General features: G+C 44.0%; 2 protein-coding genes across 2 annotated transcripts in view; both read left to right on the top strand.

The window, feature by feature from the left end:
* The first annotated feature begins 2,948 nt into the window (after positions 1 to 2,948).
* LOC127022209 (interleukin-9 receptor-like) lies at positions 2,949 to 9,114 on the top strand. Its single transcript, XM_050905673.1, has 8 exons — positions 2,949 to 3,027; positions 3,427 to 3,535; positions 4,986 to 5,179; positions 5,883 to 6,019; positions 6,356 to 6,530; positions 6,773 to 6,887; positions 7,964 to 8,048; positions 8,553 to 9,114. The coding sequence occupies exons 1-8, from the start codon at positions 2,949 to 2,951 to the stop codon at positions 9,090 to 9,092; spliced, it is 1,434 nt and encodes a 477-aa protein (XP_050761630.1). The 3' UTR covers positions 9,093 to 9,114.
* Positions 9,115 to 20,545: 11,431 nt separating this feature from the next.
* Positions 20,546 to 23,888, top strand: part of PDPK1 (3-phosphoinositide dependent protein kinase 1) — a 30,461-nt gene continuing 27,118 nt past the window's right edge. Inside the window, exon 1 of the mRNA XM_050905672.1 lies at positions 20,546 to 20,594. Within this exon, the coding sequence (XP_050761629.1) occupies positions 20,571 to 20,594 (24 nt within the window). The 5' untranslated portion in view covers positions 20,546 to 20,570. The remainder of the gene's footprint in view (positions 20,595 to 23,888) is intronic.

Below are 23,888 nucleotides of genomic sequence, written 5' to 3'. Positions count from 1 at the left end.
GTTGTTCATTTCTGAGGAAAGTTATCCAGGATTAAATTATTCTTATAGCCCTTTCAGAACTATTTTCACCTTTTCAGCAACTTTTTGTTTAAAGTGTGGATCCCAACAGAAGAAATTAACTAATAATGGTGTTATGAATGCTACATGTAGCTGCAATGACACTTCTTTTAATTGACATGCATCCACAGTCTGTGTGTTAGCTCCTCTAATTACATTAATGTACTGCAGAATCTCATTCAGCTGGTTATGTGCATTTTCCCCAAATCATTTTCTGATAAGCCTTTCAGAATTCAGAGTTCCACAACCTACTTATGACTAACATTCGTGGCTTCTAACACACAAATTGGCATTTAAACATGCTGTATTTGTTTCCAGATGAGCTAGAAAGCCAGGAAATGTCTGACATGTTTCAAACATTGCAGAACTGAACAAAGAACTTCGGGGGCGGGGGGCAGTTTATCAAATTAGTAGCAATTACCTGGAAATATTCTGTCCTGGTTTAGTTATCTTGACCTGTGTTTGTTTGTTTGTGTGCCTGAACAAATTCTTGTAAGCACACGTATAATTCTACTTAATGCAGCTCTCTCTATTTCATATTTAGTCAGTCTTAACTGTATTTATCGCAGAGATCGTATGCAACCCTGATTAGAATGATAAGCAGGAGAGACTTCATGCCTCCCAGCCTCCTTCAGCTAAAAGCAGCTAATGGTGACGTTTCCTCTTGACAACCCCCACTCTGAAGAAGCTCTGCAGCAAAACAGGATATTTACGAAAACCCCATAAATGAAGAGGTGGTGAAGTGGAAGCCAGAAAGATTCCTTTTCTCTTGATCAGTTTCTGAAACATTGTAATTATTTTACTATTTAATTCAGAAAAGGGACACAGTAAGCAGGCATAATTACAGGAAAGAGGTTGATATGTGGATGCTGCTGTCTAGCTTTGTGAAATCTGGGACTGGAAGGATATTTTTGGTCATGGAGTCCAGCTCCTGCTACTGTAGCCATCAGATCATTTAATCCCTTCAGTAAAACAAACCTAATGATTGAAATACCACAATCCTTGCTAAGCGTAGGCTCTTTCTCACTCACTCCTATTCAAGACTACTTCAGACCCTTTGTGGGTTAGAAACCACAATCTTATTCTATAGCCAGGCTATACCCATTTGGTCTTGTGCTAATGCTGTACTGAGTGTTTCTCCTATTCTGACACTTCTCTCTCCCTTTTCCCCAGCTTCTTCTGAAAGAGAGATCATAACACCTGGCAAATTTTGGTTGTTTTTTCTTTTTTGCAATAACTAAGCCAAGCTCTTTCAAGACAGAACATTCTCACAGCCTCTCGTTACCCCAGCCCTAGAGCTCAGTTCAGTGTCCGTGCTGGGCAAGCAGCGCAAACAGTGTTCCTCCAATATTTTTTGAACTTTTCAAGTAACTGTTTTTGTCTATACTTATTAGTGGTCTCTGTCTTCAAACTCACTCCGTGTTTTCTGGGTTCCAGGCTGAGTCATGGGCTCCTTAGAGCAGCACACTGCCTGCAGAGGTGCTGGGCTTGTTTGCTGCTTTAAGGTAATGGCAAATATTGCAAACTGGAAGCATCTTAAAAAAACACCATATATTGCTGAGTAGATCAGGTCAGAATTCTTCATATTAAACTTTGTTTGCTGGAAAATCAGAAACTTTTTATGAAAAAGTATCATTTTAAATGAAAACTTCATCAGGAAAGAATTCACAGAATGGAATTTCTGGTTAAAAAGAGAGAGAGGGAGTCTAGCATAACCTTGTAGAGAGATAGCGTTCCATATTGCAGAAGATACACTTCAAATATCCTTACACAACCCTTCGGTAAATTGGGGTAATGACTAGGCCTTAAGTATTCTATATCCCCGATGAGTGCTTTGACCGGGAGCGTATCAGCTATTGTCTCTGGTTTTTGGAGTTTTCTTTTACGGCAAGGAAATACTTACGGGAAGGAAATAGGATCCCAAGATTCCCACACTGCAGATGAGCAACTTGGCTATCTGCCTGGAATTGTAGCTTCGTGTGTGTGTGTGTCTGAGAGAGAGAAAACTATGACAGTCTTAGTTTTGTTCAGATATGAAATGGGTGAATTTCTAAACCAAAAAATCTGTAGCCTAAAACACCCATTTCTATCCCCACTTTTGTTCCTGACCTCAAATCCTTTCACACTAGCTCAGGACAACTCCAAGTGGCTTGAAGATAGGCTCCCTCAAAAGTTTTGTGGCACCAGCAGCTCAAGCAAGTGTTCCTCTAGTGAAGAGAAAGGGGAGGTGCAGAAGACCAGTTACTTGACTCCCTCAAGGAAAAAAAGAAGTATCATTAAAGGCAGGCAGCAGTGTTTGTGGTGTAGATGGCTTTCAGCAGTTGACTACTGCTGATGGACAAGCTTATGAGAGAAAAATCTATTGAAGCCTTGAATATGCAGAAATTATGTCTGCTCCGGGAGGCCACTGAGCTGCAAATGTCTAGAGCTGAGAATGTTCTCAGAGAAGAACATCTATGCTTCCTCTATTGCTACAGTTTTCTCTAAGCATCTGGGTTTGGTTACCGTCAGAAACAGGATACAGGGAAACATGAACGTTTGTTCCAACCCACTGTGGCTCTCTACTGCTCTTAAATTGTCATAAACCAGATGCCAAAAAATGCAGGAAGAAGGAAAGATGGAACACCCACACACCCCCGATGAAATGGCAGGAATTAAAGATTTCCTTTCAGGCAGCTGGTGCTTTAGATTCCTGTGCAAAGTACTGCTTACTGCCATGAGAAGAAAAGTTCCTATAGAAGAAATGATATAGCCAAGTTGGTGCCCTGTCTGACAGTCAAGGTCAGCTTGTGTCAGGGCTGGCAGAAGCGTGTAGCTAAAGCTTCAACCTGCTGGTACAAATACTGACAAAACTGCTTCTAACAATTGTTCTGTTTTAGATACTGTCTGGAATGGGAGGAGACGTGTGGCAGGTGGGCCTCCATCTGTGCATTGCTGCTGTGCTGCTCTTTGGTGGAGGAAGAGGGAGAGGTAAGGAGATCTGGAATAGGTCCGCTGTGGGAAGAGAGGCACAAGTATGTGCTTATTTTTCATTCACAGACCCTAAGGTATGCGACACAAGATCTTGTGACTGCCCTTTCCCGGGTCCCAGGAACTGGTACAGCCGGCTGGCAATGCCAGGCCTAGGGAACGGAGCACATACTGGACAAGCTGGGCAGCAGACAAAGTGTGGCCACTGCCCAAGGTCCTTGCCCTAAGATCTTGCACTCATCTCATGCAGTGAAGTGCGGTACAAGAGAGGAAGAACGTAATGAGGAAGGCTAGATGAGGTGTCAGTAAAGGAACCACTAGCAAGTAACGCATTTGATGTACCGAGCAAGGCCTCATCAGGTGATACACGAACGCAGCTCTGGTCTCCTTCCTCTGCAGAGTTCCCTGGCAGCCTGAGCTGCCTGAACAACTACGTGACTACCGTGAGCTGCACGTGGGCAACAGAGGAGCCCGTGGGCGACGGACCTTTCCACCTGCATTTCACCAAGTAAGAACTACACACGGAGAGCCGTCTGTGGCAGCCCCGGCCCTGGCATGGGCAGGACAGTGCAGAGGAGCAGAGATGGGGCCCGGCCGTGGGCTCTGCTCCCTCCACAGCAGGAGAGCTGTGGCACAGCTAGCTCTGCCACCTCATCACCCCGCTCCTGGGCTGCCTCAGAAGCTGCTCCCTGCGCACCCTTTTGTGGGCCCACAGCCTCGGGGGGTGCAGCAGAGGTCCGGCACACACAGCTGTGTGATCTCATGCCGGCTCAGGGCAGTCCCTCCGTCCAGTGTCCCCTTGGGGCAGGGGCCTCGCAGTGCAGAGAGCCTTCCCATCCCAGCCTCCGCTCCCCGTGACCTGGGGACTTCCAGGGCCCATCTTACATGAAGCTGCCTAATCAATTTCTAATCACTTCTTGTCTTGTTGCCTAGAAATTAAACCCCCAGTAGTTTAATCTAAATCAGGGGTTTTATATATATATATATATACACACACACACAAAAGGATTTTGAAAGTCCAGTGAGTTATAAGCTTTAATAAGAGATTTAGAATATTATGTGAATAATTTTTCTTCTAACAGAAGAAATCAGGCGAATAGTTTGCTAGGTGATAGGATAATAAGCATTGTGATATGCTAATTTGAGATGAATGTGTTTAGATTATGTAATAACATTGTCTTGACTACCAATAACTAGTGAACTGTTACATGAGGGTAAGCCGCACTGACATTAGATGCCTCATATATTCTGGTAAGGTTACATAAAAAGTAGCCTAACTCTTAATGATACTGGATTTTAAATCTATGAAAAAATGCCAAGCTGATAAACTGTGGTATCCCAGTTTATTGTGGGGTCACATGCAACATGAAAAATTTGCTAATAAATGGCTACATTAGATAATTTAGTAATAGAAGACTGTTCTTTGGAGCTATTTCCCCAAGATGATGTTTTCTGTCATTCACCCTGTTATGCTGCGCTGAAGCTTGTGAATATTAAAAAACCCAAACAAACAACAAACCAACCTCTGACATGTTTTGCTGTCAGTACTGGTTTGTTTGTAGCGAAAGAGGCTTTAATGTACAGCTTGTTAGATCTGTGCTGTGCACTTGTAACTAACTGTCCACACGCTCCTACCCCCCTACACCAGCTGCTTTCCTGGCAGCAAAGCATAGCAGCCCTCTCACTTTCAGAGGGAGCAGTGGGCAAGTACTGGGCTCTGTGTGCAGCTCCTGGGAGGTTTGGTGCTCTCAGCAGTGGGGTGTGAAGGTGTCTCCTTCCTCCCTCTTCAGCCCTGCCATCCAGCCAGCTTTAGCATTGCTTTCTCTGCTGTCTGCGCTAAAGAGGTTCGTGTTCTTCCAGAATGTGGTGCTGTGCTAAGCTGCCACCCATCTTTCATAAACTGAAAAGCACTTAATCATATGACTTAAAGGGCTGAAAATTTCTTTTTATTCTTCTAGCCTCTGGTCAAAGGGCCACAATGCCAGCTGCAAACTGACTGCCAGAGAGAGCATGCAGAATCAATACCACTGCACAATCCATTTAGCCAGCCAGATCTTGGAAACAGATGGTTACAGAGTCTCTCTCCAAGGCAACTTCTTTGGACGTAATCACACGTACATTACCTTTCCAGAGTACATTCCCCGCCAGCACAGTAAGTATGAACCAGGGCAGCTGTGAGCTGAGACTCTGTCTAGCAGCTTTGGAGTAGGTCTGATGTGCTCTCTAACAAAGGGCGTCTCAAAGACGGCAAGTGAAAATAATGGAAACAAGCCACACTGCCCATCCCTGGAGCGTGCACTATGTGAACTTCATCAGTAAGGATGCAGTCCCAGTGTCTCTCCATTCTGACTTTTCCAAGACTTTAGAGAGAGCTGGCTCTGGAGCACCTTTCAAGTATACTTCTCATCTGCATCATGTTTTCTTGTGCCATGGATAATGTAAAATTGGATTGCCTCTATAGCTGGTTTTTTCCTAAGAATTGAAGTCATGAGGAATCAAAGTCATGGATCTAATTCAATGTCCCATGGCCTGGTACTTCAGAGAAATGCTCTAGTATTCGAAATCTCAGAGCCTGTCTATATTAGTGGTATGTTGGAAGAGCAGAGTGTGACATCCGGAGAGGTTCTTTGCTTGCAGGACTACCCCCAGGGGCTATTTGAGTTATCATTAATTTATGTCAGTTCTGTAGCTGTTCTGACCTACCCTGTAAGCTAATTTGGTCTGCTGCTGGTCTTAGTATCACTCTTTAGACCCAGCTTTATCTTCCAAGACTTCAGTCAGCCTAGTATCATGCATCTCCTTCTGTGGTGTTCATGTCCCAAATATTGTGAAAAAACCTACCTCTCTATTTGCAGTAAAACTTGATCCACCTTTGAACATCCAGAGCAACGCCACTGCCAGCAAGTGTCACATATGGTGGAGTGTGCCTTGGTACCTCGTTGAAATTCTTCAGTATGAGTTACAGTATAAGGAGTACAGCATGTCCTGGGAGGTAACTGGATGAGGCACACACTGATACTGCCTTGCTCTTTGGGCGCAATGGCCTTGCCACTCAGCTCAGGGCCTTCTGGCAGCTGACTGTGGTAAGCTGGCCTTTCTGGTTGTCCACATCAAGGCTGAAAGATTTTATATAAAACATCAGTACTGAAGATCAGCAGATCTTCTTCTCCTGAACCCTGCATTCAGAAGTCATCCATCATCGTGCAGGCCCTCTTCTTGCATCCAAGGAAAGAGGATTTAGAAAAGAAAAGGGGGGGGAGGGGGAGTATTTAAAAGACCATCCCTTTGCCCAGCCTTGTTAACAGAAATTCTTTGTAATACTTTGCAGATCGCATTGAACAAGACACCACCCAGTTCACTGCCACAGATAGAAATTGAAGCCGCAGAACTTCGCACTGGCATTGCTTACATTGCACGAGTTCGCTGCAAAGTTTCTGAAGATGAGGATTCGTACCATAGCCAGTGGAGCGAGTGGAGCCAGACAACAGTGTTTCAAAAAGCAGGTACAAAGAACGTTGTTTTTACTTTAATTCATGTCTTATCGTGTCAGTTTTCTAAAAAAAGGAAGATGCCTGGTAAAATGAAGATTTTCAAATCAGAACTAGCTTCCTTCAAGTTTTCATAGCCAAATCACTTTCCTTGAGGTCTTGAGCAGCCTGTTTCATTTGCATTGTTTGGTTATTTGGGGTTCTATCTTGACTTCCAGACTTTTTATCAATTATTTTTGTGCTGATTCTTTTCCTAGGTGTACCAAAACTGTCTGAAAAGATCCTAAATACCAGAACTATGCAGTTCTTGTTCATTCCTCTGAGTTTTGGCACTCTACTCTATTTATTTTGGAACTGCAAGCTTTCTTCAAGGTATGTTATAGTTTTTCATTAAGTTTCCCTTGATATTTCTGGCCTGAAGAGGGTAAATCAAGTGTCCTTATATCCCTTTTGCTTCCTGTTTCTGCTGCACAGATTCAGTTGTTTTCAAAAGCTCTTTTGACAATCTTGGGATATGACATGTTCCTTGGCTGATGATAGCTAATGACCCACTACAGAATCCTTAAGGAGACCAAAGTGCCTTTGTGGCACCCAAACTCAGCTAAAGCTCAAGGCTGAGGGTCTCTTGGAGTTAAAGAAATTTAAACCCATGGAAATTTTTTGTTAAGTTTCATGTAGATAAATTAAAAGTGCAAGTACACAGCAGTCCATAAAGGTGGTTAAACTGATGTCAATGTTAAGCTACTTGTGACGTACCTGGCAGTAGTCAGTATGTAAAATACCAATACAGGCAAACTACACTGACTCAGATTCAGTGTTTCTTAGGTTCTGGGACCAAGTTGTACAGAGAAAAAAGTGTCTGTAGAACCTTGGTTCAACCATCCTCTGCAATTTTTTATGCTGGCAGAGCAAAGGTAAATGTCGTACCTCTTCCTTTTCTGCCTTGACATACATTACATTATTACGCTCCATATACATGTCACTCTTAGAGAAACAGAATACGTGATGTCCATATGATAAAATATTTTTACAGGATAGACTCTAATGAAGGGACTAGGATGTCTGGCAGAATTTCTCTGTCTAAATGTAATGAAACTAGAACTCTCTAAAACACTTCTAGAAACAGTGGTTTAGATCAAATAAGTTGCTAAACAAATGCATAAATAGCTCAGTGCATCTAATGAGTAATAGACTAGTATTGAGTGCGGCATATAGCATTCCACAGAAACTTTTAAGACTGCGCTTCAGGCTAGAAACATTAAATGCATGCACAGGAGGCAGACAAACAACTGCATGAGATGTCAGAAACCATGTGAAATGGGCTTCTTATGCAATCTTTCTGGCATAAGTGTGGGGCTTTCATCTAATCAGCGTGCTAAATCACCGAGACAGAATACTGAAAAATTGTCTGTTTTTTTTTTATTTTAAGTGTTGTTTTCTCACTTCAGGGCAAAAAGCCTCTCCTGCTTTAACATTCCCACACCAGCTGCTTTCTTTCAGCCACTCTATAATTTGCACAATGGGAATTTTAAGGTAAGAAATAAGTTTCATTTCTTTCTTATCACCCTCAGTTCATGAGGGGAGGATTTTTTTTTTCTGGGATTAATCATTCTAGATCCCGAGCAGAGTTACTGACACATGGTTCTGGCCTCCCTGGGAGTTTGTAGTTTTGCAGTTTCCTGCCTCCACATACTAGCTACACCCTGAGAGCTTCTGTCCAGCTTCTCTCTCCTTAGAAATAAACCCCCTCCAGTCACTCACTCCCTATCCATGCTGAACATGAAAGATGCACCCTGTCTTTGCAAAGCCAAAGCAATATAAGCAGCTTGCAGTATATTCTGGAGGTGAAATCTTGAAATTTTCTTGTGAAATCTTGTGAAATCAGCAGCTAGATTCTCTACCATATTACTCTAACTTTGCCCAGTAGATTTGCACTAAACCTCTGGATTATCGTGCCAAAGCCATACAGAAAGAACAGTTATTTTGCAAATTCTAACTCTAAGCAAAATGTCCTGAACTTACTGATCCTTTCACTAGGACTGGGTTGGACCTAATGAGGCTTGTAGCCAACTCAGAAGAGAAGAGGCCAGCAACTCAAACAAAGTAACTGCAGATGGAGTTTCTGATCTAAACACCCAAGAACTGATTTCCCAGATCTCCTTGAAACCTATGGAAAGCACAAATCTGGTTGCTGCAGAACAAAACTTTGTATTTGCCTCAGGTCCAAGCCAGCAGTATGTCCCCAGCAGGTACGTAAGAGCAGAAGAGATAGAAGTGAGGCTGGGACTACTGTTTGCACAAAACCACGCTGATGATACTGTTGGCCTGAAGATCTCTGAAATAATGAAAGCCAACCTTGAGAGCCCTAGCATGGGAAGGAATTATCCCTCTCTCTCACAGCATGGAAAGGGTGACTTCCTTATGCTTCAGGAATCTTTGGAGATAGCAAATGTGTCCTTCAGCGGTAGTGACTATTGTACTTTGTGTGACAATGATACCACAGGAGGTTTGATTCCTGCTGAACTACTGAAGCTGTCCAACGGTAATAGTCTTGTCAAACATCAGAATGATCAGTGACCTTCCCTGAGGAATACTGCCTGCAAAGATCTTTGTGCTGTCCTCTCACCTCCCAACACTGTCTTCCCAAGTGGCTTAAATGGTGACTGCGCAGACAATTACAAACGTATAATTTTTAGGTAAATCCTCAATTTCTGTCCTTCAAAAGAAAATCGTGACCAACTTCTCTGCCTAGCAAATACTACCCCTGCAGGCATGGCAAGGTCTGACTCCACCAACATCTGCTGTCTCAGAAGACACATGACCATGCCCTTCCCTGAATTAACCTCCTGGCAGCAGTGGAAGTCCAGCAACCTCCTTGTCTAAGGAAGCAGCAGTAGACCTGCTGTTTTTCCTCAGGAAGGGCTATTGGAATTGTGTGCCTCTCAGAAGCAGCAATATTTGCAAGGTAGTGAACCATGATTTAAACTCCATCATTATTTTAAAACTATGTACGATTCCTCATAAAACCATGACAAACAATTTTTGCTAAAGAGGGTAATTTTGCTTCTTAATATGATATTGATGACTTCAAATGGTTCCTGACTTCATCAGAATTTATAATTGCACTATTTAAAGATATTCAGGTAGTGGGCCGCCTTCTTTATTATCCTGTATGGCTGTAACTTTTTATTTCGCAGTAACTAAGCCCCATGTACTGCTTTGATTTTAACAAAAATTTATTCCAAGGTTATGTGGCTGGGCTGATCTAATGGAGAAAGGTGAAAAGCAAGAATAGCACAAACAAGCTTTATTTAACCACAAAACAGGCCAGGCCCACTGCCTCTCCAGGACAGTTTCCAGGTTTACTTTCTGCCCTAGACACAGAAAATTCTATATGTGATTGATTACCTACCAAGCAGATTCCTGGAGTCTTAGTTACATCTCCTAGATTTAAAGGGCTCAGGAGTTTTAGCAAGCGTACTGAGATGTGTACGCGTGCATCTACACTAGCTGGCACATGCATACATAGTCACACACATTCATTCCCTCCTCTTTGGGGGTACTTTCCTTGTCTCTCTGGTGACTGTTAGCACTGATTAGCTTTGACAATGCAAAGAAAGATTTCAGTTATAAGTAACAAAGTAGATTGAGACACCCTTCCCAAAAACGTGTGCTAAGCCAGAGAACTATTGGGGGAAGTATTCATCTGGGAGAAAAGCAGCAACAGAATGAGGAGTTCACATCCAACTTGTGTGACAGCCACAGGAGGTGCCAGCAGTGATTTGTTTTCAGTGTTGTAAGCAAAGACCTTTTCTGATATCTGAAAAAAATATCCCCTTTCTGGTCCTTTGTGCTTTTTAACTTGTAAAAACTATATTCAAGGGTGCTTTTTATACTATAGCACAATCCAATGGCAGGAGAAGAATGTGATGTTACTGTCATTAACAGTTGCTGTAATTTCCTCTGGAGAAGAAAATCTATAAAACAAGACCACATGCCTGAAAGATTTTGGTGATCCCAAACTTCTAGACCCCCTACTGTGGCTTGAGGTAGTGTCCCAAATTTCAAATCTTCAGAATCAGAGGGATGCTTCCTGAAATTTTCAGATCAATTGTATCTTAAATCTCTCAGATCTTGACAGCCCTTGCTTATGAACATATCTGCACAGAAACTGAACCAGTTTCATAAAATCTTGTTCAGTTAACAAGGTATTCTGTACTGGTAATATTAGCAAAAGGAGAATGGGAACAATTATATTCAGATATGAGTAAGGAGCAGCAGGTCAGGCTATGGAAGGGAGAGCACAAAACTTAAGGAGATAGAGAAGCAAAAGGAAATAGGGAGATTGAATGTAGTAGGAAATTACTTGAGAGAAATGAAAAGTCAAAGATGCTGCTGCCAGTGTCCATCAGGCCAGGACAGGAAGACTACAGGAACTGAGTCTGGAGACGATGACAGGCTGATGGTTAAAGGGCTGAAACGATATTGCAGCGTCAGCGGTTCTCCAGGTGAAACTCGTAACAACTTTGAGCTGCTTCTGCTTTTATGCAGCTACTTAAAATGGGAAAAGTGCAAAGAGGAAAGGTACCATAGAAAATGTTAGTTGTTGTAGCTAGAAAAAAAGAACAAAACGCCTCTGCTTTACAATTAGGTGTTTGGAACAATCAAAGCCTCATTTTTATTCAGCCAATGAAAAACTACAATTTTTCTAGAAAAGCAGTGTATAAAACCCCATTTTTCTGTCCTTTTGCTTTGTGTTTTTGTTTTGGTTTTGGGTTTTGTTGTTTGGGGGTTTTGTTCGGGTTTTTTGTGTCACGTTTGAGGCTGGTATTAGGTTCAAGCTATGGTTTTTCACAGCTTCTCCCAGATCTGAACTATTCTAAGGCTGAGTTTTGCTTCTAAGTGTGATATATATCCTTCCAGTGGAAGATAGAGAACTTCCAACTAGTAAGGAGACATAATGTGGGCTCTGGTCAAGCCTTTGAAGCCTTTCATTTCTTGGGACTACCGAGTGCATGCTATGTGTATCATCGGCACCAAGAACAAAGTGGCCAGTATTTTCCCCTTTCTTTTCTTCCTGTTGAGTTTTGCCAGAGGAAACAATTTCAGAAGATGTACAAGTAATGCTTGTAAGCCACCAAGGAGTTGAAAATGTTCTGTGACAAAGATTTTGGTTTAGTTGTGGGTTTGATTTTTGGTTTGGGTTTTTTTTTCCTTAAAGTGAATAAAGAACTAACACTGTATGATTATTCAGAAGTAAATAAAGCAGAGGAATTAATGCAAACTTTTTGATTTTTCAGAAGTTAGTGTCTGAGAGCTTTGGAAAGAACTTTAGTTTAGAAAACATTGACTATATGAATCATTAGTAAAAGTTGGTTTGAAAATATCATAGAAGAAGTAGGAGGGGGAAAAACTAGATGCTCTCCCTAGTTTGCAGACTAAAGCACTAGGCCAATGCTGCTGCTATCACCATCAACAGAAAAAGGGATAAGAAGGCTTCTGAGTGAAGATGTATTTTACAGCTCATAAAGCCAAGGGGGAGCAGCATGGTGAGCTGTCCCATGGTGTCTAGCATGTGAGCACCAGTTTATTTCTGCTAGTGCCCACCCAACAGCTATACCTCTGGTGAAGTATTGGTGTTCCCAGTACTGAGTGATGGCAGCTGTATCTCCGTCAGACATTCTGCTGTTTAGTCATCTGCACGCTCATTTCAGGAGGGGTAAGAAGATCAGACTGCATGTTTCTCAACAGTACAGGTATCACAGCACTGACACAAACTCTTCTTGAAAGAGCAGCAAACAAGTCACAAACATGAAGACACAGCACTCAACCTGTTGTGTCCTCTCGGTTAGTATGACTTGACTTCACAGTGTGGCGTCTAATGCATCAAAGTAAAACGCAAGTGTCAAACAGTGGTGTTTGGCATGCTGAAACATTCCCCACAGCCCTGAGCTTCAGGGCTTAAGATCATTGATCTACAAACTCCTGCTCAAAGGTGCAGAAGCCTAGCCTGTGAAAGCAGTCTTTTTTTCCTGAGACTGCCATTAGTCAAGGGCCAAATAAAGCCATAAATCTTTTCCCAGTTAAGTAAGCAGATAGGAGGAGAGTAATTCCAGAGACAAGAGAAACAACCTTGCTCTTGTTAGTTTACTTTTGATAAATTTGATCATTGTGTAAACAAAGGACAGAGAATGTTGGTTGGACTCAGAGCAGCACCATCTTACAAAGTGCCCGATGTGAACTCTGTCAGTTCCAGCTCCACAGCCCTATCACTCCATCATTCCTGGATTGCTGTGCTCCTGTGAGTCATGAATCCTGTGCTGCAGAAGTCTTTCTCTATCGCCACAGGCCTTTCCAGACAAGCATAGTCCCTTGAGTCTCCCAGCATCCCTCAGCAGGTGTATGCTCTTTCACAGAGCCATCCACATGTTCACTCATCTAGCCAGTAAAAACACCAAAAATTAAAAATAGTCTGTTTAATCTTCAGTAATTTAATCTAATCTGCAGATCTTTTCCTGCTAGAGGCACAGCACTTCTGAAGACAGAGGCGCTAATCAAGTACAGAGATTGAAACTATCAGTTCTAAAGCAAGAACCATAATATTTGATGACATACGTATTTATGTACTGGTGATCATAACTGGAAAAGAGGAGAGGATGTTCTTTTTATGCTAGGAAAGGGAATGAACGCACAGGGGGTTTTGTTTGTTTGTTTTTAGCAACATGCAAGCCAAGGATTAAGTTGCAACACAAAACTACAGCACTTGGATTGCTTCTTCCTTGATGCTCACGGAGCCAAGTTAATTGACAAAATCCAAAATCCCAGTGTCAAATCTTATCATTTTAGGGCTGGCGAACAGATTGATTTGATCAACACACTTCCTATTTTCAGTGCATATTGGAGTGCAGCACAGAAACTGCTATGACAGCATCAGCTCTAGATATCAGGTGCATGTGCAACAGCCCGGTACTATGCAGTAGTTGCCTCTGTCTAGAAATAGTATATTTGTATTCCTGTGGTACTGCAGGCCCAACACAACATGGCTTTTTGAGCCAAGCTGATTCACATGGAGCCTAATATAGGCAGTGCCAGAACACAGAAGTAACAGTCATTACAGTCTAAACGCAAGTAATGAGTTGTCTTTTGTATTATCGTTTTCTAACATGGTCTGCCAAATGCTGAAAAAGTTGTGAGCCATAGGCAAGTCTAAATAAAGCATTAGTTTAAGAAAGGAATCAGGGCATCAATGTGCACAGCTTAGCAAAGACTTTTTCAGAACATACTTTTACATTCAAAAACAGACAACAGATGTATTCAGAATGAGATTCACAGTACCAGAGAAAAAAATGAAGACTGCTTTCACATAAATCAATAGCATGCCTCACCTGGTTTCAGCATGCAGAACTGGTTACCCCATCTTTATAACAAGATTACAGTTTCCAATAGCTTGCACAGTGGTTCCCACAGCGCAATATATTGCAGTAGGAGGTGCACCACTGCCAAGCACATAGGTAATACAACCTTTTGACTCCTAACACGAGTTTCTTCTTTATACAATTAAAGATCATATACATCATTTAAAGACTACTGATCCCTCTCATCACCCTCCCTTACCTTCATGCCCCAAAATCTGCACTGCTGCTATCACCAAACTGAGTTTTTTTGTCTGCTGGACATAAGGACGAAGTTAGTTATTTAATCAGCATTCTGTGGGAGGGAGAAGACAGGACGCATTCTTCCCTGGCTGGGAAATCTTGGACCAGCTCTGAGCAAATAAATGCAGTCAGCTCAGCAATATTTCTGGGGCTAGATAGTCCAGTGACATGGAAGTACCTGCCAATCTGAATGGAACTTGTGTACATGAACTGAGGAAAAGTCTAGGGGTTGTTCATAATATGCCTATCTCAGATCTTCTGACGTTTCTTAAAGTTTCCCATTGCTGTAATATAGTTGCTTGCATTTGCAAACTGTGTATTAAAAATTAATTTATGTCTCTGGGTCTAATTCCCAGAGAGCTACATGTGATTTTGCACCTGTATGGTCAGTTACAGAAATGCTTTCCGTAGCCATGTGATTCAGAGACTTAAGTGAGAACACAGCTGGAATACATGTCTCTGTAAAGAGAACTGCTGTGTGCAGTCTGGCTTAGGGCTGTGGCCTAAAGTGCACCAATAAGCCTTAACTGGCCTGACCAGTATCACCTGGGACTCCCACCCACATCCTCTGCCCAGGGCCTGGGAGCTCCATTTAACCTCCATTTAGGCCTGAGTGACACGATTTGTCTGCAGTTCTGTCTCTGTGTCGTTTCCTGGATGGCCGCTGGACCTAGGCTTTAGGTAGGTTATATTTTGGATGGACCCCTTGGGTGGATGCTGTAGCTCGTCTCCGGTCCTCTCTCTGTCCCTGACCCCTGGGTGGACCAGTGTTGTAGCCTTGTTTCCAGCCCTACCTCCTGGAGAGACCTTGGACCTATGTCAGAGCTTTGCCCCCAGCCCACCTGCATCCCTGCTGCTCCTGGACGCCCTGGTTGGACCCTGGACCAGGTTGATCGCCTCGCCTTGTCTGGGGCGCCAGTGAACCTCGTCACCAGCACCGGGCTCTGCCCGCTTTCCTCGGAGCCCACGGAACCGCCTGCTGGCCGGTGAGGCACCACCCGGGCCGCGGTGGCCGGGCTGGCTCTCCCCACCACCCTGGGGCACCCCGCTCCCTCGGGGCTCCCCGGCTCGCTACCGACGCCCTCGCCGGCAGCGCCCCGCCCCGCCCCGCCCGTCCCGCAGCGCCCCGCCCCTCCGCGCCCCGCCCCACCCCGCCCGTCCCGCAGCGCCCCGCCCCTCCGCGCCCCGCCCGTCCCGCAGCGCGGCATTGCCGCCTGCTGGAAGAGCCCCGTTTGCAGAGGCTGCCAGCCTGCGCAGCGGAACGTTGAGGTCCCGCTAGCGCTTCTGGAACGGCTCTGTGGGTCCGCTCCGATCTGCTGAGTTACTCCTACCTTTTCCCTCGGCTTGGTAACTGAATGTCTGTCACCAGGGGGATAGCAAAGATACACGCAATTCTTAAAAAACCACTGCAATTCACTCAGCGGGGCAGGGGAGGTGCAGTTCACCTCTCTGAATACTGCAGTGAACTGTCTGACCCAAGGCAACGCATTGTTTCCTCTAGGAAAGGAGTTTTTCCTTACATCTGTATTTTTCTGCAACACTGTGTACTCAAAAAATCTGGTCAGTCATGTTCAGGAAATTAAGTAAGGCTGCAATCGGTACTGGAAGAGAAGAGGAGTGACTGCTTTTACACACTGGTAAGAAATGGGAAGGGGTAGAGCTACTTAAACAGAATGACAGGTTTAGAAGTTTAAACGTGGTCATTGTGTAAACTTCAGCTTAATCACAAGCCACCATATACTAGATATGTAGTTCAGAGAGGTTCACAGAACATGTCTTCCATAAATTGACTAAGATTAGACTTAACGTAGATGAATGCTCCTGATCAAACACAGAAATGAGGTTCTCCCCAAACATTTTGTACTAGAAGTAGCTGGAGCAAAACATGTAAGCAGCTTCAAAATGTGTATCAGTGTATGAAGGGAATTCTATCTCCACATTCACATTTGGGGACCATGGAAATGGGATTTAAATTGTGCTTAAAACAGGATCTCTACAGTCAGAGACAGAAAGGGAAAGATATTTTAGACACCTAATTTAATTGTCTAGGTTCTGCAAGTGCCAAAGAGTTCTCTCCTCTGCTACTGTTATTGGTGAGAGGCTACATCAGTTACACCTGCTTTGTGAGTTATGTTTATACCACTGATGTTACTTCTGTTGATTTCATTTTTTCTCTGCATTTTGTGTAGCACTACCCTCCTATTTTAATTCCCTTTATATGGATTGCTGCACGCTTCTTTTTATTTTCCAAAGATAATGTTTTTTTCTTAACATAAAACTACATTTGAAAAGTAGTAGAGAGATTATCTGTTAACATGGCCTCCACAGCTTCTACTGCTTGCACTGTGAAATGCAAACACGTGCACCACATAGCAAAAATGCTACAGTAGAAATTAACTGCAGCTGTAAAACACCGGTTTACTTTTTTGACAGGAATAATGGTTTGGGCATACCTAAAACTAGAGTAGGCTTTTTCCAAGCTGTCTCAATTTAGAGGTCATGTGACAGAAGGTTAGCACCCAGGGCTGCAGAGGAATGTATTTGCACTTGAATTTGGTTCTTGGAAAATGACATTTTCTGAGTGATGCTGTTGAGGTCGTATAACCTTGCAGAGTAGGAAGATACTTGTAACTTTAGTAGGCAAAAGCATAAGGTCCTCTTATCAAGAAAGGGTAGGCAGAAGATTTGTTGTATTATTTTTAAAATTTTGTAAATAAACAGGGATCATGGAAAATAAAGACTTCTGGGAAAACATCAATGCTGAATTATGGTAAGGGAAGTAGGAGAAACTCTGCCAAGTAGCAAAAAGCTTTTGTGTAGCTTAGGGCATTAACGCTGTACACAGTGTTTTGTGGCTACTGAATGTTTTGTCGCTCTGCTGGTTTTCACATATGTGAATTCAAACAGATCCCCCTGGCCAAAAGGCAGATTCTTTTCCATTTGATCTGGCAAAATTTTTCTCTCATCTGTGCAGTTTTGGCTCTATAACTAGACAGTATCATAATGGTCCACACAGCTGATCGAACAGTCGGATTTATGTTTATGTCCTGGCATACTTTTCTAAGGCGCAAAAAGTATCAGGCTCGTCACAGAACTGGTAAAATCTATGGACTGCGCAGAGCAAAGTTTACAGTTATTATTTCAAATGGCACACAGCTGAGAGTTGTGAACACAAAGAAAAGGAAGGAATGAAGAAGGGCAGACTCATAGCAATATTATATGACTACTCAATTAAGCTGTATGCGTCAAGACAGTTCTGTTCAGACTCACTTCCTATTCCAGCAGGGCTAACGTAGGCAGACGCGATATTCTGATTCATTTGTATGCCTGCTTGTCTGGGCTGTGGATCAGCCATACAGACTGTACATGTATCTCACCATGTACGAGCTGAGGCAAACACAAATCAGGCAACAGCATCGCTATAGGCAATTTGCTAGGTTCTGCTGCTTAACATCAGACAAACTGTAGCATTTTCCTTTATAGAAAAACAACGAATGGTGCCTTCAGAACAGAGGTAGTAAAGCACACAGTAGCCTCTAAAGCTGCTTCATGAAATACCAGTATGTCATATCAATTAAAGCATTTCAGCATGGAAAACATACATTGATGCTGTAAAGAGAAGTTTTGCTGTGTCATCCTTTGAGATGAAGACAATGCTGCAGAGTCCAATGGCTTCATCTTGCAGAGTTTAGGGTACCAGACCTGCTGGAAAACTTGTACAGTAGAGATTTTTCTCTTGCTTAGTTGAAAACAAACTGAGAAACTAAAATTAAATAGAAAAGGGGGCAACAACAAAATCTACGAGTTTATCAGCAGTCTGAGGAAAAAGGGAGAGTAGAGGCCCAGTACTGAGCAGGAAAGGGAGTGAATAACAGATGATGTGTAATGGATTGAAGGGTACAGCACCTTCTTTTTGTTTCAGTAGAACAATAGAGTTTAACAATGAAGATAACTAATATGATTCATTTTAACAAGTTGATAGCAGCACACACGAAATTTGAGTTAAACCCCTTAACAGGTGTGTTAAATTCTGCAGGGCCAGACAGAATTCGCCCTAAAGCATTTTTTGCAAAAACAAAAAAAAACCCAAGAGAACCATAAATAACTAGCCAAAGCAGTCTCTGCAACGTTGAAAACTATTTCTGAGAAGCTGTGCAGAACAAGAAACCTAGAGGGCTTTTGAAAGATGAACAGTCTCATCTTTAAATGTAGGAAAAATAGGGCCCAAAATAATGATAAACCAACAAGCCTAACTTCATTCTTTAAAATTATTCTGGAATTAATTACTAAAAAAATATTTTTAAAAAATATATAGAGGATTAAAAAGTGAGAAATAATATAAATTGACTCATCAACTTCCGTCTTTGACAAGAGAGTTTACTTGCTGATGATGGGGAAGAAGTAGATACTATATAATTCGACTTTGGTAAGATTTTTGACACAGTTCAATTTTAAAGGAATACTACGGAAGCTAGCTGGCCTAAATGATACCACCTAGACTTATGAACGAATGATTACACTTTTTGAAAATGCATTTGAGTCTAATCATTAATAGTTCCCCATTAAACTGAAATGGCATTTCAAGTGGTATTCCAGGAGTCTATCCTGGCTCAATCTTGGTCTGATTCAATATTTTCATTAATTTTGGTGACAAAATAGGAAGTATGCATACAAGATTTGTGACATTGTTCTGGGAAAGATTTTAGTCATTTTGGGAGACAAAAATGAGGAGAAAAAATATTTGGACAAATTTTAAATACAGTCTAAATAACATGAAATTCCATAAAGTGCAAAATACTGCACTTTGAAAGAGAAAGCAAATGCATTAATATAAACTGGGAAATAACAGGTTACTAGCAATATATTGAAATAGGACGTGAGAGCTGCACTGTACCATAATATCAATAATGACTTAACAGTGAGATGTCACTGCAAACAGACAAATACTATTCTAGCACATAATAAGAGACATGTAATTTGAGAATGGTAGCAAGTACTTATTTCATTCTACTTGTGACAAATGAAGCCGCAGTTGAACAGTACATCCAAGCCTAGGCATGATACCTTCAGGAAGATGTAAATCAGTTGGAAAGAATCTGCCTATGAGAGAGGCCAAGAATTTGGATACAGTCTGAAAAAGAGTGAAGGGATACTTGAAACAAAAAGCACCCACACCCCCCTCCCCCACACGCACCCAACCTATTGGAAGATTAGGATCAGTTGTTCTACTTGTCTGCTGAAGAAAAGGAAGAGAAAATCATGATCCAGGAAAGCTGATTTAGGCTGGCCATTGCAAAAATCTTTCTAAAGGAAGTAGTTCACCTCCGGGACACTGTGGCTGCCCTCGCCCTCCACCCCATCCCCCATTTGAAGCTAAATATCTGCATCTTGTAGATTCTGATGCAGTTCCGTAAACTAGACCGTCCTTTCCTGCATCATCCTTTTGAGCAATCCCTCACAATTCAGTCATCCCTTGACGAATTCAAACTGTTTGCTACAAAGCGTCGTGCAGAAACGGCCCATCCCTCCCAGCACGCCTGTGATGCTGGCGGTGGTTGGCATCGGGCGCGGCTCACGCCTGCGAGGGAGCGCGCTTCCAGGGCTTGTGAGCGCAGGCGGGCACGAGCGCGCTGCCTACCCGCACACCTGGAAGGGCGCTTATTACACGGGGTAGAAGTGATTCAGTTCCCAGACCGCAAAGGACAGCCTTGTGATGAAAACTGTGTGTCGGAATCGGTGAATCCACACTCAAGGGGGACAGCGAACGTGTATTTTTCCCAGAGAAGGCAGATTTTTAGGAGTGCACATCTGTACTGAAATTGCATTTATGACGCATTTGAGCTCCCGGCTGCAAGGAGGACTCGCTGCCCGCAGCGCACCTTCACACGGCGACGCGCCGGCCGCAGCGCAGCCAGCAGGCAGGCCGTGTGCCAACACACCCCGCAGCGCCGCCGGGCGCCGCCCCGCCATCACCGCCCGCTCCTGACGTCACCACGTCGTCGCTCCCGCAGCACTCTTGCGTCGTGGCACGAACCCGGATGTGAGCGCAAGGCGGCGGCTGGGGAGGCCGCGCCGCCCTCTTCCGCCCTCACCCTGCTCGGCCTACTGACAGGAACTGAAGCCGGCAGCGTCATCCCTACAACTGCGCGTGCTCAGCGTGGCCGAGGACGCTGAGGCTGACGGGGGACGCTGCGTCCGGGCTCGCACGTGAGTAGCAGGTGACGCCACCAATGACCGAGCGGGCTGCACGGAAGTCCTGCCCGCGGCGGAGGGGGGGGTATTGTTGTGGGTGACGTCACGGGCGGAGGATGCGGGCGCCCCATTGGCTCGGGCTCGGCGGCCGTGCGCTGGGATCTTAAAGGGCGACCGGAGCGCGGGCCGCGCCGGCCGGGCGGGGCCCATGGCCAGCACCAGCAGCCACCTGGTGAGTCGGGGGCGCGGGGCCGGCGCTGCGCCCGCCCGGGGCTGCTGGCGGCCGCGGTGCGCTGGGGCGGGGGGGGGAGAAGTAGGCCCGGGCGCCGGGGCCGGCCCGTGAGGGGGAGGCCACCCGTGCCCTACACGCTGCCGGGCGGCGGGGTCGTGGTGGGGTTTCGCGGACGGCCCCGCCTCCTGCCGCCCGCTCGGACAGGGAGGGCGGCCGGGCGAGCGCTGCCCTCCGCGGGGCCGGCCTCGACGCTGCGGCTCCCGGTCCTCGTTCCGCTCCCGCCCCCCCCCCTCCCCCTCCCCTCCGCCTCCTGGGTCGCTGCGGGCCTCGCGGGAGGGCTCCGCTCCCGCCCCGGGCGCCGGCGGGGCCCTGAGGCGCGAGGCGAGCGCGGCGGCGGGCGCCCCGAGCCCGGCCCGCCGGCGGGAGGAAGCGGGGCTGGGGCCGAGGGTGAGGTAGCCGCCCCGCGGCCTCTGGCGGAGCTTCGTTCTCGGTTCCGGGTACGGGGCGCTGGCGTGGCTTTGCCGGGCCGTCTCCCAGCGGGAGAGCCGGCGTTGTCGCTGCGCGGGAGCCACCTGTTACGCTGTGATCGATCCCTTTCGTAGCGGAAACAGACGCGCGAGGAGGATCGGGAGGGTCGTGGTGGGACGCCGTTTCAAACGCAGTTGTTCACGTTAGTCGGCGTAAAACTCTAACGTTTTGTGAGCACTGACTAATATAAGATGGAGTTGTAGCTGATACACGGGAGTGGTAATGGTAAATCTTAGTTTGCATTGCAGATTATACAGTTTAGTTAGTGTAGGAATTCCCTTATGAAAAGAGTGCTTTTTACAAAAGTAACTGCCAGCTTTCGTTGATGTCGGCATAACTAACTGGCAGTGATATGTTCCTTGTCCTTGCATGCATGCTGCTGTGCTTTTGGGTCTCGTGTTCTTTCTGTCGGTTGCAAGCTGCCAAGCTGCACTCTTCAGCACTTAAAACTTTTTCATCAGTTGGAATTGGCTAAGGAGGGTCTTCTGCATGCAGACTGACATAGCTGCGTTGATTCCTGAAGTCCTGTTTCAGTGTGCGCTCCTCTTCATGCTCAGTGCTTTTTTCATCAGCGTGTTACACATAATCATATTTGTTGACTGAAGACGGGAATTATTATGTGGCATAGCCCTACAGGGGAGGACGTGAAATACTGCATCGAGGATTATGAAATAAAGCAATGTTTGATTATTAAAGGAATTAGTTTTGCTTTCCTGCCACTTGCTAGAGCTCCATATAGCTGCTTCTCAGCATCAGAGATGACTTCTGTTTACTTGGACTCTTTTAAACAGGGAGTATGCTTCCCTTTGTGCTTCTGTCCTTGCTTGTTGCCTCTCTTTCCAGGTTTTTCTCTCCAAAATACTTCCATTTCTGTTCCTTTTCTATATATGATTTAGGTCCCTGTCTGCAAGAGAAACATAGAGAGAGAGAATGAATGAAGAACAAGGTTGACAACTGTTTTTGTTAAAACTAATGTAACTTATTTTTAATTCCTCTCTTCCATCCTGTTTGATATTTCTCTGGTCAGGTGAGTGTACTGACTGGCAGTAGCAGATAGAGGTGGCTTGATTCAGCTAACCTTTTTGTAATTCAGATGATATAAAATATGGGAAATCCAGTATTTCTGAGACTCTGAGCAAGTTAATGTTTGTGTGATGGAATTAATGACATTAATGAATTCTGTGATTATTTTACTATAAATGCAAAAGACTGAGGGGAGGAAATAGAGCACAGCTTTGAAAGGAATATTCCAGCATTCCTCTGCCAAAACATTTAATTTTTGTATTTGTGTATGTGGGGACAATTCCTAAAACATTCTACTGTTTTCTGAAGATGTGGTACCAAGGAGAGAACTGCACTTTTAAGAAGGAAACAACTTTAGTGCTGCTTTAGTTGCAGATGTCAGTGTGGTCTTAGTTATTTGCTGTTAATGTCTTCATTATAAGCATATTGGGTCTCATATAAAGAAGTGCTCTTCCTCTCAAAATGAAGAGTCTGGAAGAATGGTTATTTAAATCATCATTTTCAGCAACATCTTCATTGGAAGATTTAGCTGCTCTAGTGATTATTAGATTCTACCAGTGTTTCTGACCTGATAAAACCTGTGGTATAGCCATGGATATATCTGAACGAAACTGCTAGCTTCCCGCCCACCCCCCCGGGTGGAACTAATATAAACTACACTTTTCAAAGAACTGAGCTCTTAATAGAGTAAGTTCTGCATCTATGCTAGGAATTAGACTAGGCTATGGTAAGAGTTCTGTTTGTAGGTATTTGTAGGTATAAAACTTTCAGACAGGCTTGAGGTTACCTATCTACTTAATATTCTCTTCTCTTGGGTTTTCAGCATAAGGCTATGACTAGTCTTTATCACTCATGCATAGGCTTTTAACTGGGATAAGTTTTCTGTAAATCTCTTGCCAAAGCAGGCTGCAGGAATAGGAAATAGTAAAAGATACAGACGTTGAGAAGGCGCTCAAAGATGAAAAAATGGAAGAAGCTTAAAAAGAGCAATTTCAGATACGTTCATATTTCTAACATAGGAAGTGCTGGTAGCTAGTGGAAAGGAGACGATCCAGAGAATAATCTGGATATAATAGTGATGATCAACTGAACAATGAATCCCCTGTGTAGGTAGGCTTTTTTTTAAAGCAAATTATTCTTTGGGTTATTGGTCTATTACTTACAGTGCTAGAAGTAATATCCGTTTCGTATACCTCTTGAAACTCTACAAGTAGGTTGCTGTAGCTGGACATTGTAAGACACCCTGCAGACCTGGGCTCATTTTACTTCCGTAAAGCAGATCAGTTGGAAGGCAGCATTGCAGGAAAAATTGGGAAAGGGATGCTGACTGCTGAAGTACTTGCAGGAATTTTGGTACAGAAGGCATGAAACCAGGGGCGCAGTCACTTTGTTAGACTGAAAAAAGTAATAAACTGGCAAAGTAATAAAAATAGGTTTGATCTATGAAGACGTGAAATATTTTAGCAATCCCTGCTTTTTAACAGTAAACTTGTATTTTATCTAATTTTTTTTTTCTAGAAAAGCTGTATGGATTGCTGTAGAACTAGCACATTTATGGCATCAGAAAATATGCAAGTGAGAAATTACTTTTTAATATGGAAAGATAAAAACTTAATTCAGAAAACACTGTGTTTGAAAGATGAAATCCTTCTGCAAGTTCCTCATATTGGAGCTTCCTGAATAATTTGTGTGAAGCTGAGGAATTATTGTTTCTGGTATTTCAAATGGGAAAACTTTTTTTGC

The sequence above is a fragment of the Gymnogyps californianus genome, chromosome 15 (genome assembly GCF_018139145.2).
Source record: "Gymnogyps californianus isolate 813 chromosome 15, ASM1813914v2, whole genome shotgun sequence".
In the NCBI taxonomy this organism is placed as follows: domain Eukaryota; kingdom Metazoa; phylum Chordata; class Aves; order Accipitriformes; family Cathartidae; genus Gymnogyps; species Gymnogyps californianus.
The sequence above is the reverse complement of the archived record's forward strand: the minus strand, read 5'-3'. Positions and strand labels throughout refer to the sequence as shown.

Excerpts from the sequence above, each read along its gene's own strand:
- LOC127022209 (XM_050905673.1), top strand. The coding sequence starts at position 2,949 with ATGGGAGGAGACGTGTGGCAGGTGGGCCTCCATCTGTGCATTGCTGCT. Across the intron at positions 3,536-4,985 it reads TTCCACCTGCATTTCACCAA|CCTCTGGTCAAAGGGCCACA; the intron begins GTAAGAACTACA and ends TTATTCTTCTAG. Across the intron at positions 6,531-6,772 it reads AACAGTGTTTCAAAAAGCAG|GTGTACCAAAACTGTCTGAA; the intron begins GTACAAAGAACG and ends TTCTTTTCCTAG.